At 43.3% G+C, this 16,334-nt stretch overlaps 3 protein-coding genes across 4 annotated transcripts; 1 reads left to right on the top strand and 2 right to left on the bottom strand.

Moving 5' to 3' along the window:
* Positions 1–514: 514 nt before the first annotated feature.
* LOC109753456 (probable aldo-keto reductase 2) lies at positions 515–2,221 on the top strand. Of its 2 annotated transcripts, none has more exons than XM_073501156.1 (4): positions 515–1,009; positions 1,125–1,288; positions 1,382–1,484; positions 1,679–2,221. In XM_073501156.1, exons 1-4 carry the CDS (start codon positions 563–565, stop codon positions 1,997–1,999), a joined length of 1,035 nt encoding a protein of 344 aa, XP_073357257.1. In that variant the 5' UTR covers positions 515–562; the 3' UTR covers positions 2,000–2,221. The 2 variants fall into 2 exon arrangements, with proteins under 2 accessions (XP_073357257.1, XP_073357256.1); XM_073501155.1 differs by having other exon boundaries at positions 517–1,009; positions 1,661–2,219.
* Positions 2,222–3,676: 1,455 nt separating this feature from the next.
* On the bottom strand, positions 3,677–7,138 carry LOC109753454 (uncharacterized). The gene is made up of 6 exons (XM_020312351.4): positions 6,568–7,138; positions 6,254–6,449; positions 6,085–6,165; positions 5,177–5,284; positions 4,831–5,100; positions 3,677–4,022 (listed from the first exon to the last, which is right to left on the bottom strand). Exons 1-6 carry the CDS (start codon positions 7,050–7,052, stop codon positions 3,933–3,935), a joined length of 1,230 nt encoding a protein of 409 aa, XP_020167940.1. The 5' UTR covers positions 7,053–7,138; the 3' UTR covers positions 3,677–3,932.
* A 1,266-nt stretch (positions 7,139–8,404) lies between these two features.
* LOC109753457 (uncharacterized) lies at positions 8,405–14,847 on the bottom strand. The gene is made up of 8 exons (XM_020312354.4): positions 14,561–14,847; positions 14,291–14,468; positions 13,876–13,961; positions 12,514–12,626; positions 11,322–11,387; positions 10,741–10,847; positions 9,755–9,820; positions 8,405–8,954 (listed from the first exon to the last, which is right to left on the bottom strand). The coding sequence occupies exons 1-8, from the start codon at positions 14,698–14,700 to the stop codon at positions 8,496–8,498; spliced, it is 1,215 nt and encodes a 404-aa protein (XP_020167943.1). The 5' UTR covers positions 14,701–14,847; the 3' UTR covers positions 8,405–8,495.
* Positions 14,848–16,334: the final 1,487 nt, after the last annotated feature.

Genomic DNA, 16,334 nt, shown 5'->3' on the forward strand with positions numbered 1-16,334 from the left:
TAAGAGAAAGAAGGTTGAGTGACCAGAGGGAATAGAGGATAAGGTAAGACAGCCAAGAAATGATTGGACTGGAGGCTTCGAGAGACCCACGTGAATACTATTTGCGCGACTAGAGCGGTGCGACCGGCCGAAAGTTACCCAATCGACTGGCCACAAGCGTTTACCAAATATTTACTGCACATGGCTTGTACATTCATAATGATATCATGAGTGCTTTAGGCCATTCACAAGATATGTTTTCGGATAACGCGCCCTCTTCCACCTATAGGTAATTTCAGAGCACATGTTTAAAATTTGATGAGAGCAGAAATGTAAAGGATCAGGCTGCTGGTGCTACCGGCCGCTCCGTGGTTGATTAAACTTACCGTCTCTTTGGTCACATTCATTCAGTAAACTAAAGCGGAAAAACAATCTCCGTTGATACGTGATGCAAGCACTTCCGTCAACACACACACAGAGCCAGGAGGTCGAATCAAATCAAAAATCTATAAAAGGCGGTCCCGCCTGCGCCGCGAAGCTCACACAGGACGACCATCACTCGTGAGCAGCTAGCTAGTTCATCATGGCCAAGCCGACGGTGCCTCGGATGAAGCTGGGCTCGCAGGGGCTGGAGGTCTCCGCGCAGGGCCTCGGCTGCATGGGCATGTCCGCCAACTACGGCCCGGCGAAGCCGGACGATGACATGCTCGCGCTCCTCCGCCACGCCTTCGCCGCCGGCGTCACTCTCCTTGACACCTCCGACGCCTACGGCCCCTTCACCAACGAGCTCCTTCTCGGAAAGGCGCTCCAGGGAGGGTTGTTGGCGACCGGTGGGGCGGGAGTGCAGGTGGCCACCAAGTTCGGGGTCAAGTTCACCGAGGCGCCGCCGGGGTGGGAGTTCTGCGGCTCGCCGGCGTACGTCCGGCAGGCGTGCGAGGCCAGCCTGCGGCGCCTTGGAGTCGACTGCATCGATCTCTACTACCAGCACCGCATCGACACCCGTCTGCCCATCGAGATCACGATCAGCCTTGTTCCTGAGTCCAGTTCAGATGTCCTCGATCATCACAGCAAAGGAAAGTTCAGTTACTCGCGGTATCTTCTACTTTCACAGCTGACCGGCTTTGTTGTGCCATTAGATGGGCGAGCTGAAGAAGCTGGTGGGGGAGGGCAAGATAAAGTACGTCGGCTTGTCGGAGGCCTCCGCTTCCACCATAAGAAGAGCCCACGCCGTCCATCCCATCACCGCCGTGCAGCTCGAGTGGTCTCTCTGGACCAGAGACTCTGAAGAGGAGATCATCCCTACCTGCAGGTCCAAACCATTTCATTTCAATTAAGACATACTGCACACTTATATTGTTGTCTTCTTACCCTGCAATTTTTGACACATACCTTCATTCTACAGGGAGCTTGGCATCGGCATAGTGGCATACAGTCCCCTTGGCAGGGGATTCTTCGGTTCAGGAGCAAAGTCCGCAGATAATTTCTCAGAACGCGATATCCGCAAGGTAACGCATTCTCATCTTGAATGCACAGTTCGAATTTCATCATCACACGGTATACAAAATTTGGTTTCAACCCATTTTTTACGAAACGGAGGCAAAAGATTTGCGTCATCTAATAAGAGGAGAATAGAGTTTGATAGTTTGCAAGTGACCTATTTCAACCCATTTCATTTGTGCAGAATCTGCCTCGTTTCCAGGCCGAGAACCTGGAGCACAACCAGCGGATCTTCGAGAGGGTGAACGAGATGGCGACGAGGAAAGGATGCACGCCGTCGCAGCTCGCTCTGGCCTGGGTTCACCACCAGGGACCAGACGTGTGCCCGATCCCGGGGACTACCAAGATGGACAACTTCGACAGCAACCTCGCGGCGCTCGCACTCAGGCTTACGCCGGAGGAGATGGCTGAGCTAGAATCTTACGCTGCCGCAGACGCTGTCAAAGGGTTCAGGACCTACAATGCAGCTAACACGTGGATGAGCTCGGATACTCCTCCGCTCGAGTCGTTCAAGGGAGAGTGACCGACTAATTGTGTCACCTCACTTGTATGGTTGGATTCCCCTTTAACATTTGTGTACGAGTAGTTCAGTGTGGGGAGTAGTAGCCCTGCTTCTGTTCTTGTGTGCGCCACCGTCTACACTTTTCTTGGAGTCTTCTTTCCTTGTGATGCTTTTATACCTTTCTCCACCGTATGTTGAAATTTAATAAAGCTCCAAAATCGTACCATATGCGTTTATAAAACCCTGTTGGGTGTGATGCTTTTCTCCATTTTCCCCTCTTGTAGTGGATATGGTGTTTTCCCTTCTTCTAGTTCCCTCACGGCCTCACCGATCCCTGCCATTTACTCTTCACTAATATACGTATACCAAAATGAATAAAATTTTATGTGTGCTAGACGTATGCACACAAAGTCGCAAAATACCGTTGAAACCAAAAGTATATATGTTTCTGACCATGTCCTCCGCTGCCCGCTGGTCTGGTATTTCTTACTGGCATTTGATATTGTATCCGCATTCTTTGATCACATAAACTCGTATCTTGTACTCCCTCCGTTGCAAAATAGATGACTCAACTTTGTACTAACTTTATGAGTACCTGTTTTAGCAGACTCCTAAGAAAGTTACTGAAAGAACAAGTAATGGTTGTGATATAGCATCACTAGGTGCTTGCAAAGGAGAAAACTAGAAGGTAGAAAGCATCCAATGGTTAGGTCTCAGAACGTTGTCGTTGATCGCATCTCATGCGTCCAAACGAGGTATTTACAGGAAAGACGGCAAAATGTACCTTCGGGGTATCTAGAAATTTTGAGTATTTCCACATTCAAGAATCACATATCGTTGCGATATTCAGTTGATATTCTTATGTTCTGTTTAGTGTTTACATACCAGAACGTAAACATGATCTTTATTTCATCATGGTGGTTCATTTACAAGACAATCATCATATTGCAATCTTACCTGTGATAGCTCCACATGTGTGGCTGTGCATAATGGAAAATAAAATTAGCATCATGTGATAGTGTGATGGTTGCAACCAATGGTGTCCTGTGTTTTTTTGTTGCGAAAGTCCTGTGTATATGTTGAACTATTTGAAATCAGCTTACCTTTATGATGTACTCCCTCCGTCCCATAATATAAGAGTGTTTTTGACACTAGTATAACCCATCAAATTAGTCACTGTATTCCATTGATTTGTAAGTGTGATGCATTCCATGCTTGCTTTGCTGTTTGGTATTGGCAGATTATTGGATGTTAGCAAAGATGCTATGTTGCCTGTAATACTAGGTTTACAACCTAATGTGCCATGCTTATAGCACTCCTTAATTTGTTTAAACAGCACAGCCTAACCTCCTACTCCGTTCCTAAATACTCCCTCCGTAAACTAATATAAGATCGTTTAGATTACTATTTTAGTGATCTAAACACTCTTATATTAGTTTACAGAGGGAGTATAAGTCTTTTTAGAGATTTCAATATAGACTACATACTATGTCTATATACATCCGTATGTAGTCCGTATTGAAATCTCTAAAAAAGACTTATATTTAGGAACAGAGGAGTATATGTTGTTTCGCAAGGGGAGACTATATGTTGTTACCAGGCACCACCAGCAATCTAAGGCAATGGGGCAAACATATCCATCTAGTTCATTCGTGAAGGCAGATATCCATCTAGGTTGCCAAGGGAAGGTGAGGAACGAAAACTGAAATGCGAACAATCTGAAAATTGCAACTCAGCAGGTAGCACAAACCGCATTCCCGTGCAATTAACCAGCATGGCAATGCAGTAATTCACTACTAAATACTACTACAACTCTATAGACAGCGGGGCTGCAGACCCACACCCATTGCAGTAGCAACTAGCAAGGAAGACCAAAGCATCGTCAAACAACTGTATGGCACACAATGACAATGCAATGTACTCCCTCTGTATGTCAGCATACCCAAGCTCAAGGCTAGATCTTGTAGCTCAAAACAGTGTCCCAGATCATCTGCACCGCAGACTCCAGCATCCCCTTCAGAGTGTCCACCTCTTCATTCCCATCCTGGTAAATGATTAAGGAGACAGAGTCATTGTGCTGTTCAATCCACAGTCGGTTAGAAAACACAACAGCAATAATTCTAATTCCAAGTACTCGTATGTTGGTAGGAGAACAGAATATTAGGTGTGCACATGACATGATAATTCCAATTGAGAGTACCCAAATGTCAGCACTAAAACAGGATATTAAGTGTGCGCATCACATGCATATGAAATACACACAATAGGGTTGTTGTTTGGACATTAGGTCAAGCAAAACCAGTATAAAATGCAGGTAAGTCACACATGCAACGGGAAATACCCTTGGGTTCATGGGTGTATATACACCCTATATGAGATTATTTTTTTAATAATTGCAAAAAAAAAATCAAAAAAGTTTAGAAGTTTGTTTGGAATAAACTTGACTTTCTTTTGCACTAGTATATAAATTTCCGCGAACAAAAACCCAGCATTGACTTCAGGGCAAAAAAAATTTATCTGCTATTATAGGTCACTATTCACTAATTTTGCCGAAATTTTTGTTTTTTCTGAAAAGAAGTCAACGGGGTTTTTTCTTTTCATGGAATTTTTCTTAAAAGTATAATGGAAGGTCAACTTTAATTCAAAAATATTTTCAGAATTTTTTGACTTCTTATTTAATTACTAATATGTTTATCCATATAGGGTGTATATACACCCGTAGACCAAAAGTTACCCTCCCACATGCAACCAAATAATTTGGTCAGGAAAATCACAAATAAAAAAAATGATATTATCTTATGAAAACGCGTCAAAAAATATATTATCTTATGAATTGATTTATCGTGTAGTACCTGCAGTCTCTCAGATATGCCAGTTAGTTTGAAGGTAACTTCATTGGAAATCTCTCCAGTGGAGCTCCGGTGGTCAAACCGGTCAGCACACCTGAGCTTCAACCTTAAGGTTTTATTCCTGAAAGCACTATAGCTTGTATGCCACACCCCAACTATGCTGAACCTCTCACCAATCGACTCAAACCCAAGTGGCCATTTAAGTCCCCCTTTGGCATCAGGATCAACAATAGCTGAAGACACTAAGCTCTTTATGGCATTTTCCACTTCAGGCTGCAAGTGATATCAGATGAGTCTGCAGAAGATAAGATCGTAACAGAAAGGCTCAAGGTATCTAATATGAACTCACGTCTATGTTCTTCAGGATCCTTTTTGTACGCAACATCAGCCTTAAATCAAAATCTTTGGACAGGCAGGATATGTCTTCCACCAGCTGCCGTATCTGGTTCAATTCAACCTGCACAAGAAGTAACAGTGGAGACTAATGAGAAAGAAAACCATTGTTAGCTGGCGGCTTGTAATGAATAGTATATCTGAGCAATTTAGCACAAGCCACAGTATGCGGGTCACGTATTATAACCTAACCAACTGGCCCTATACATGGTATAAATGAAATTTTGCACATCTCCTCACCTATCTAAGGGAAAATGCTATGCCCAACAATATCAGCAGTAGAATGAAAAGAAACAAGGCAAAAAAGAATAATAAATCGCATCGACTATAGCCTACATCTGCCAGTGAAACAATCTCGATTCAACTCATTTCAAGCAAACATAGTTGCTTTTCCATAACAATGCTGTCACACTGAGTTTTATTGCTGCAGTTTTGAGTTAAAAAACATACTGAGTTCAGAGCTAATTGTCCAAGTTATAGACCACAAACAAGAGACACGGCTGCTTTAGAGAAAGAAGGAAACACCGCCACTTGAGTGGCAATCAGAAGACCACATACAGTGAATGATATTGTGTATACAAACTGATCATATTTACGCATTCCTTCATCTGAATTGCCCAAAAATTCCTTTGAACAAAGACAAGCATGATAATTGATGGCTAAAATTTAGCAGCATACATCGTCTCAATGAATACCAACTTATAGATTACTTATCTCGACAGTCTTGGGGTTCTTAATTGTCAAGCATAAAAGAATAAAAGTATGCACAATCCCAATATTTCATACTGTGTTAGCGCTAAACGCTAACTGTCACGCTGAGTTCTGAAAACCAAAAGAAAGGACAGAAATGTATACTATACACACCTTGTGGATCACAAGCTTCCCATCCTCTTGCACAGTGCATTTGCAAGACATCGTCGTGTCACTTCGCTGCTTGTCAAACACCTGTCAGGTATTTACAGGCCCCAAAGTCAATTCACACTCATCTGAAAAATAACCAGCTATAACTCTCAAACTGTTAGGACGTCCAAACCTTAACATGGTAGTGCTTTTTTGATGAATCGAACTTCAGATCCGTCAGCTTCCCGATATACATCCCAATCTCATCCACACACTTGCCGGGCAAATTCGTATAGAAAGATTTACGGACCTGGCTCCTCGATCCTTCTGCCCCTGCTTTTGCTGCGTCGCGGACAGAGTCCACGGAGACGGGTCCGCCGCTAGGTCCGCTACACAACATCACCCAGAGAAAGCAGCTCTTTGCGCATTAATCACAATGTGATGTGACACGAAGCACAGGCTCAAGAAGTAGAATGGTGGGACGGACAAATGTAGGAGAAGACTCACGGTTGGAACAGGACCTTGCCCACCCTTGCCACGAGGCTCAGCTTCAGCTCCTCGTCTTCCGTGGGCGCATCGTGCGCCGTCGCCGTCGCCCTCGCCCTCTCCGCCGCGGTTAGGAGGTCCGGCAAGAACCTCTCGACGATGGCCGCGACCGCGACCTCCGTGGAGTCGGAGGAGTTTTGGGGGGAGGAGAGGGCGAGGACGAGGGGCTTGGCGCCGGTCTCGCGCTCGATGGGATCGCAGGGGAAGGGAACGAGGCGGAAAGATTCGGCGTCGTCTGGGCCGGGGGGGAAGGGCGGGAGCGGGGACCAGCGGGAGACGCAGCCCGCGGCGTGGATGATCTTGTTGTTGGACGGGCGGAGGTGGTGACGCCCGCGACCGCGAGGGGAGGAGATGGAGAGGGACTGGAGGGAGGAGATGGGCGGGAAAGGGGTTGGGGCGGGCTCGGAGCTGCTGGAGTGGCGCCGGTGGGGCGGGAGGTAGGCCATGGCGGATGCCCGATTGGCCGGCGGCGAGGAGGTCAGGTTTTGGGGAGGGGAGAAGGGGAAAGAGGGAAGTTGGCGGTGGACTGGGCTGGAAACTGACTGTCGTCCAACTCCCTTCATCATTTTTATCCATTTTTTCCGACAAATATTTTCAGATGATAGAAGTATTTAGAGTTAATTACATAAAACCACAACTTCAGAATAACTTATAACACTTTACCACAACTTATAACATTTTACCACAACGTCTGAGTTTTTTAACACAAAACCACAACTTCGCGGCAACTTATAACATTTTACCACAGCTTTTGAGTTTTTTAACACAAAACCATAATTGTTGGACTAATTCTCAATATTGAGTCCAAATCTATCGGTCAACTTCTTTTAACAACCAATCTGAATGATTGGGCCCACATGTCAGTCTCTAGGCGACAAGTTCCCTCCTATGTGGTGCTGACTGAATTTGTGTAACATAGCAGTGTGCATACAACATCGTCGTCTCCTTGACGACACGTTCACCTGCAGCTTCTACACCATCTACCCCAAAAAAGAAAACAAATCCACTGTCTTCACCTTCTTTGTCTGGCGCACTCCGCCCAACCATGTTGTCGTCTGGACAGCCGCAGCTAGCACATGCACTATATCGCGTTGTGCATAGACAAGGCTCCTGCCTTGTACTCCACGGTCGTGGAGACGCGCTCGTCCTCCCCAGGGCCTCTCTGTCTAGTTATCGCGCCCCGCCCGACCATGCCATAGTCCGAACGGGCACTGCCAGCACATCCGTGCTGCCACATTGTGCACAATCAGGGCTGCCACCTGATGCTTCTTCACAACCACTGCAATGTGCTCGTCCTCACTGATTATGACGTCGAGATCATTTGGAACTCCATCGTCAACGACAGTGACATGCGGGCGCGGCTTTGCGGCACTAGGAACCACGCCATCGAGGATGCTCGGAGTGATCGTCATGTGGCAGAATTTGACAAACCCAACAACGCTCAGCTCCCTGCTCAATGCATCGGTGAAGTTCATAGCGCCGGTACGGGATGGCAAGAGGAGGAAATGGTAGGCCACATAGGAGATGCGCACATGCCACCTTTTTCCTGCTTAGGTCCTAACATGTGGGCCCAATCAATCAAATTGTCTACTACAAGAAGTTGACTGATAGTTGTGGGCTCAATGTTGGGAATTAGTTCAGAAGTTGTGGTTTTGTGTTACAAAAACTTGAGTTTTTGTAACACAAAACCACAACTTCTGAACTAATTCCCAACATTCCTAACTGGCGCTATGCATGCAGTATTGGCCAAGCCTGCATGCATAGCGCCAGTTGCAGTACTGAAGAGAACTAGTACTACTACACTAGATAAGGTTCTGTTACTACTAGTAACTGCTTAACAGCTGATACATAGCACAAGTGCAGGAAGCTAGACTACCTGAGAAGCTACTCTACTTCTTTGCAAAGTAGGAAAACAGCGACGCTTGCCCATCCTTCGGGCCCTTCTCCTTTTTCCTCGCAGGGATGACCGGCGATCTCCCGCTCTTCTCCATCTCCATCTCCGCCTCGACTCCAGCATCCTCTATCTTCCTCTTGATGCTGAAAGGATCTCGCTCCTCGACTGGATCGTCTGGCAGCATCCCGTCTTCTTTCTTAATACCTTCATCAGCTTTATAGAAAACTTGTGGATCCAAAGTAACAGGTTCATCCTTAACTACTGTACTTGTTTGATGGATTTTCTCTGTTTTGTTTGATGGATTTTCTCCTGAATCATCATCGCTCTCCTCTTTCGCCGTCTTGAAAGCTTGTGTTTCTGCAAACTCTCCTGATGCCTTCTCTGACTTCACTGGCCCGGCTGCTTTCTTGGTGAAGAAATTTGAAATTGGCTTTTCACTGGGTCCTATTTTCACCTGCAATTTGGCAAGCAGCAGAAGGAAAAAAATCATTGCGCATCTTGTTGATATGCAGAAAACACACAATAGGGTAGTTGCAGAATTATCATCAGTATAAATTGGGTGGTACAACTGTGTGTACCCAGTAGTACACTGGAGGAATCTTACTACTACTGTACTTAAGTAGCATTAAGTAGTTCAAAAACCAGTTAATAGTGCTGAAGATAAACACCTAAACAGTGATATATCTTCAGATCACATACAACCAAAGAGCAAAAAGAAGAACATTTATCAAGCATCTCATTTCGGCACGCAAGAAACCCATGGGTCCTTCATTATGTACACCAGGGTAATTGCATGTTTAATGGATAATCAGTGTACAAAGCAGTGGAAATCCGCATTTGTATGCTAGGTCAATGAGGACCAAGTATCCATCTGTTAGCTAGAGGGGCGACTTTGCCCCCAGCCCGCCTGTGTTCAAGGCTTGGCCTCTCTGCTGCTCAGGGTAATTCTCCTCTTAAAGAAAAGTAGTGTGTTACTGCAAGCGGGAGCTACGTTCACCGGGCTGCCCTTTTTGCCCTTTTTAGTTACCCTGCCAACATTAGGCAAGGGCAGCAATACAATGAACAAAACACAAAGTGTACCACCTGTCACAGTTTAATCCCAAACAATAGTAATGCCCAATGTATCAGACATCAACAAAAACCAATAACAACATACTAAGCATAGTTTCCTACCCCTCCATCCCAAAATGTAAGACCATGTTTGACACTATTCAGTGTCAAAAATGATCTTACATTTTGGGATGGAGGGAGTACCTCTTTGATGCAGTCAGGACCCTGAAATGATGTTTTGCCCATTGCAGTTGTCACTGGATACCAAACCTGCAGAAGGGATCGATTAAATAACGTTAGAGTCATAGTGTCATACTATCAGAAATTCAGAGTGATGATCATTTTGGTCCCACGAGTTTGGCTAAGGGACCACATTGGTCATTTTAAGTTTCAAAAGGCGCAAATAAGTCCCTAAGGATGTCCTTTGAGTGACGGACAGTAAGATTACAGGACGAAGATATAAGATACAAGATGCAAGCTGCCTGTAAACATGGCCAAAGAGGACAACATGTCCATCACGGCTATGCCATCTGGTCCAGCAGAATTCTCTCGAAATCTGCCACCACCTCACCCGTTCCCCATCCATCGTTGTAAACTAACAACAACAATACTCTAGGCAAGACATCATCTATGCTCAACAGCTCAAGCAACATATATCGACATGCTGCTGTTGCAGGATGCTTAAATGAAAATACGAGATCAAGAACAACAGTATAGCACTAAAAACTAAGCCAAAGAACAGAGCCATGTCTAATTTGAGAGGATGGATGAATAGGGGGAAAATGTCAATTCTTTGAGCTGGGAGCGAATGTTGCTGACCCAGCCCACCGACATAGTGGGGCATGCTACCTGACGGGACACTTTTACCTAAGATGCAAACCTGACAGACTTGTTTCGCCTGTTTGAAGGCCGAGACCATTAACCTTATACGATTCATACTCCCTCCGTTCCAAAATACCACGAGACTTACTTTGGAACGGACAGAGTAATACTGAATAACCATAAATGTGCTACTAGCTTTTTGAAAATGAGAGGGCTTGGAAATGTGTCTCCTGCCGGGTTATAGTAGAAAACAAAATGTAACATCATTAAACTAGAATTTAATCGAACTCAATGTTGTTTAATCAAAAAAGGTGATTTAGAAAGATGGCCATGTATGTACTGTAACATGATTCACATCATGGACTTACTAAATCAGTTCCTTCATAGGGTACAGTTATTTCTTCCAGCTTCACGGAGCTATTGTTCAACCAAGCATTAACAGAGTCTTCATCGCCCAAGATTACCGGCATTCTATCTGTCAGCACATGTTAAAGTTTCAAATAGTGCATCTCACAGAAACACCATTTTCAAATAAGTTTCCTATATCTATTACCAAAATGAGGCATTATCCATTCACCCCTGTTAAATTGCACACCAGCAGAAATCCTTACTAAACTATGGTTCCATCATAGATGATATATTGGTACTTCATTGAGAACCAACTATCTATCTCCCTTGGTCCTAAACAAGACTTTGCAAAAGGAACATGAAGAAAGCCACTCCATGCACTAACCACCAGTGGATTCCCGAACTATCCATTCAGTAGTTCCATTAATCATGAAGTCATTCTAGAGTAGGGCTATATAAAATTTAAGGAATGTAAAATAATAGGTCTAGTCAATTATCCAATGAACTTTGAAGCAGTTTCAGAGCAGCTAAAGAGTAGGCGATAGTACATGAATGAACAATCTGAGAACCTGGGGCAAAGACCAAAGAGTAAGCAACTAACCATGAAGCCATTTCAAAGAAGTTGAAACATGGGTAGTCAAAATAGTAAATGTATGGAGGGTCTCTCCTGTGAAAAAATAGCAGGTAATATTAGTATTGCAGTAAATAAATTATCCTTTAAGAATTAGAGTAATAACAGCCTTTACATTTTTATAATTCAATTCTGACAAATTGGCACAATTATACATCGTGAACAACAGAAAGCAAAATGAGATACATAAAAAGGAAAAGGCAGACCACAAGAAATCATAAAAGAAACATAATTACAAAGTAATGTACTACAAAACATCAATAGTGTTTGTCAAAAAAAAACATCAATAGTGTGACAACTTAGCCAATGCTATATATTTGCTAATGTCTTACTTTTAAAATAAAGATATTATAATATGTAGTGTTCTACCAATGTCCAGCCATCCAGGTAATAGCTTATCCACCCTTCCCATGCAACGATTGCACATTTGATGCATTAATTTAAAAAAACAGTGATTATTCATGAGGGTAGTAATTCAAGTTCGGTATAAAATATACAGTTTGAAATTTTCATTATCGAATTTCTTCCTACTAATAATGTCTACACCGTGAGGCACATTAAGATAACAAGAAAAAATTCAATGTAGTCACAAATTCTTCCTGTCTCTAAACCGATTATGATCTACATATCTGTGGCTACAACTGCTGGTATGGATATATTAAAAAAAAACTTAATTATGAGCCCAAATGTCTGAATTAATTGGCTGGATAATTTTGATCTACTTTAACTAGTTTGTGCTTGATCAGAAACACCTGAAGAAACAATCTCTCCTAACAAGCAAAGCAATTATTCTTATCTCTATCTTCCAACTGACACCACCAAACCGGTGAACAGCCGTATGGATGCTACAGTAGTCACTAAACATTTGGCTAGAATAAATTACAAAAGGTGTTAGCAGAAAAAGTTCCGCTGCAGCAACTCCCAAGGATTGAATCACAGGAACAAAACGGAGGGAGACAGCTTTGAACCTCACCATCTGGAAATAACAACCATGATACTAAAAACTAGTAATATCAAGTCCAGCTGCTGTTATGTATATATAACTGAACTATGTAGAGAGTGTGATCACCAAAACGCGAAAACTCAAACTTTCAGTTCCATAACACCAATGGCATTCAAGATACAAAATACAACGGAATGTGTAAAAACTAAGTATCCCAACCTTCTGAATTTGTCCAAGTGTCAAAGAGGGCAGCAAACACAAGAGGCCTCTCATCTCGGAAATGAATGTAATATGGTTGCTTTCTGGATCCATCCTTTTTCCACTCATAGAACCTACAAAACACTAATGCATTATTAATACAAGAATTTAGTCACAAACTATTTTTACAAAATGAAAAGTTTGTTATCATTCAAGGGCTTACATCGATTAAAACACGCCCACATATAAATGAACTAACAACCAAATGCTCTATGCTATAAACACAAACAACCATAAAGGCGGACCATATTAGATTTATAGAATATGGAAGTGTGACATGTGGCAATCAGATATCATGCTAGTTGCAGCCCCTAGGTTGTACTCGCCTCAACTCCGAACAGAGCAGGTCAAAGTTAAGCCTGGTACTTCTGGTAAATCAACAGCAATCCACGTAAAATAACTTATGATGTTGGCCGTCATGCGCTCATGTGTCTTCAGAGTGGGAGTAACACTAGTACATTTAGCTCAGCTGTATTTATTTTGAGGCCTATAAACATGTACTGAGCACTTTGCTTTTACCAGCTAATAGTTTTTTCAGGTGAATTAGAACCTATTATTTGAATTTTGAAATTTTGGTAGACATATTTGATAGTTTCAATGTGTGTAATTGATATTCTGGTTTCCATTTTCCAGTGTTTTTTTCTTTTTCAGTGAGCTTCTACGTTTCAGTTGTTAATCTAAATTGTTGCAAAGCCCCCCAACGTGCTTAGCCAAGTTGCACTTTTGTGTGAATAGATTATTGGTGGTTTTGCGATTGGTGAAAGGCTTTAGTAGTAGGCACATGCATCGAGTAGAGGGAAGCTTGTTATCTCCACTTATATGCCATAAAGACCTGGACCACCTGGGATTCGGAATGAAAGCTGTATCAATTCAGAAGTATATGTGAACTTGGGATTTCTAATTCAAAGAGGAAATCTGTTTAAATTACTCATGATCTTGATCGAACAAGAATAACCAATTGCGATATCTATACATATAATCTTACTTTACTTCCCTGCGCCTGACTGGTGGCTCGTCCATAAGCACCATTGCAGCAGCAGCGCTAAACTAAAAGAGAGTGGAGGGGAGGTAGGGAGGAAGGGGGGGATACAAGGTGAAATGGACAAAAAAGGACTTCAGAGTAATAACTGACAGGGCTCAATTTCACATCAAGGATTCAAGGTACAAAGCATTCTTCTACAACCTTAAACCTATACCATGCAATTTGCAATGTATCAATGACTTTGGGCAGGGAGCATCTGGGGTCATGCTTAGGATCAACAGAGATATAACATATCCATAAATAGCAGATGCAAATAGTAATAGTCAACCATATGTTCATACCCTTCTACTGCAACAAGACATCTATTCTTCGGGATAAGTCGCCTAAACGAAGCCTTTTCCTTTACAGATTCTGACCTGGCATTGAACTGCAAAACAAAAGCAATCAGCTAATGTAATGCAAAACCAACCGAACATTGAATGAGCATAGAGACATAAAAAGAAACTAAGCTCCAAGGCAGGCATGGTCCAATATACTACATGCCATGCTAAGGGCAGGTGCATATAGTCGGATAAGTGGTAGTACAAAGCATGCCACTGGCTTTTTCATTGTATTAACAGCCCATTGGCCCAAATCAACCGCATTCTTGTCAAAACGTGGCTAATAGCAACTTAACCACCGCACTGCACTGCCAGTGAAGTCCAATCTACAGTGCCCCATCTACAGAAACTTGTGGAAAGTCAGTGCATATCGAACCATCCTGAAATGGTCGGGCTTGTCGGTCTTGCTTGAGAAGCTGGGGACGAGCCCCCACTTCATGCACTGGATAACCGGCCCTTGCTCCTCCGCACCTCCTTCGCCGCCCGCCGCCCGCGCTCGCAGGGTCCCCACCGGCAGGTACGCCCCCGGTGTCACGTTGTACGACGGCCGGAACCTGCGCGCCGCAACCGAGAATCGAATAGCTGAAGAAACGAGAAGCTTCCTAATGGCATATGTGACCACGTAAGGTCGAGATTCTCCTCTTACCGGTCCATCTGGAGCGTCCGTACGGCGGGGGCGTCTCCTCCTCCGTCGCCGCCGCCGCCGCCGGCGGAGGTGGTGGTCGGGAAGCCAAAGGCCCTGGCTGCCTGGGCCGCGCTGAGGGTACACCTGGCCCTGCCGCACATCTCGGATTACTCTCGCAGGCCGCCGGCCGCCAAGCGCCGCTGTTTGCTGCCTGGGGTGTGGGATTTGGGGCTTTGGGGGTCCGAGTCGGCGGCGACGAGGCCAGAATTGGGGCGCGGGAAGGGGAAATGACTAGTTTATTTGGTACGGCCGTGGAACGGTGCGTCTGCGTCAGGTTTGGAAAACAGAGTTGGACACTTGGGCTCCGTTTGGCCGCAAAGTTTTTTTAAAATTTTCTCACAATACCGCGGTTTCTGAAAAAAGACATGGTTTTGAATACTTTAATGCGTTTGGCTTCAGAAAAATTGAAGTTTTGTAAACCACGGTATCCCAGAAACTATGGTATTTTTGTTGTATCTGGAAAAGAGGTCCCGACCTCTTTTTTCTAAACAGAAGGAAGAGTAATCATCAGGACGATTGCAGTTGATGTTGCCCTCTACGTCGAGATAAGATATCCAGCTGCGATCCCATCCTATTTTCGTTCTTTTTGTTATATGGTAAATGACATATATTATTATATCTCCTGTTTATAGCCGATTCAGGCTATTTCTCCATCGAGTCCTTGGCTGTCAATTTATTTCTGGCGAGTAGTGCACTGATTAGATCGATTGATCCTTTTGGAGAAAACCACTCGTTAGCAGCAGGCTATATATGCTAGCTAGCCGATTCAGTGTAAACAACGGCACAAAAGAATACATGCACGTATAGACATATAATGGCAACACGCTCCTAGGATTTGTATTCCCTTTTGAATAACTCGGTCAAAACTTTGATAAATCAGCACTAGCCAAACACATGTAAAACTGAGAAAAACAATAGTTTTAGAAAACTGTAGTATTCTTTGCCCACCCATGGGAATACTGTGGTTTTCAATTACCACAGTTCTTTAGAAACTTTGCTTCCAAACTAGCCCTTGACTGTTCGCGGTTGGCCTGATTATTACTTCAGTACTGTATAGAAAAAGTCATTCGCCGTAACCCAATAATCATGACTCAAGACCCCAATAGATCCATGTCCTTTGTTTGAACATGGCATCCCTTCTATGTTGCCACTTTCTCGGCATAAGATGAACATCAACTTTCTTTTTTCTATGCGATGTTTTGCCATGCATGGGTGGTCATTGATGGCTTTTTTGTCTTCGGTCTGATTTTCGTGAGGTTTTCATTTGCAACAAGGATTGGCCTCGGTATGAAAAAAAAGACGGATTGTGCGCTATTGATTAAAATTACACCATAAATAGAATTTTAAAAAAGTTAAATAGGTAAAATAACATCATATTCAGATTGTACACATCGCTGTTGATTAAAATTACACCATAAATAGAATTTTTAAAATGTTAAATAGGTAAAAATAACATCATATTCAAATTCTACACATTTTTAATCAAATTTCATATATAATAATTTAAAATTAGAGTTACAGTTTAAAAGATGTGATTTTTAAAGTATTAGTCACTTATAGTTGAACTGGGAATTTATTAATAGAAACGGTAGGGGTTTTCTAGAAAAACACGAAAAACGATTCGTTTTTTACTTAAGTCCAGACTGAGAGTTTATTTCGTGAAAACAGAAGGGGATTTCTAAAAAATACAAAAATGGTTCGTTTTTGTCACTTAAGTCCGGACTACGGGTTGATT

This window comes from Aegilops tauschii, chromosome 6 (assembly GCF_002575655.3).
Source record: "Aegilops tauschii subsp. strangulata cultivar AL8/78 chromosome 6, Aet v6.0, whole genome shotgun sequence".
NCBI lineage: Eukaryota > Viridiplantae > Streptophyta > Magnoliopsida > Poales > Poaceae > Aegilops > Aegilops tauschii.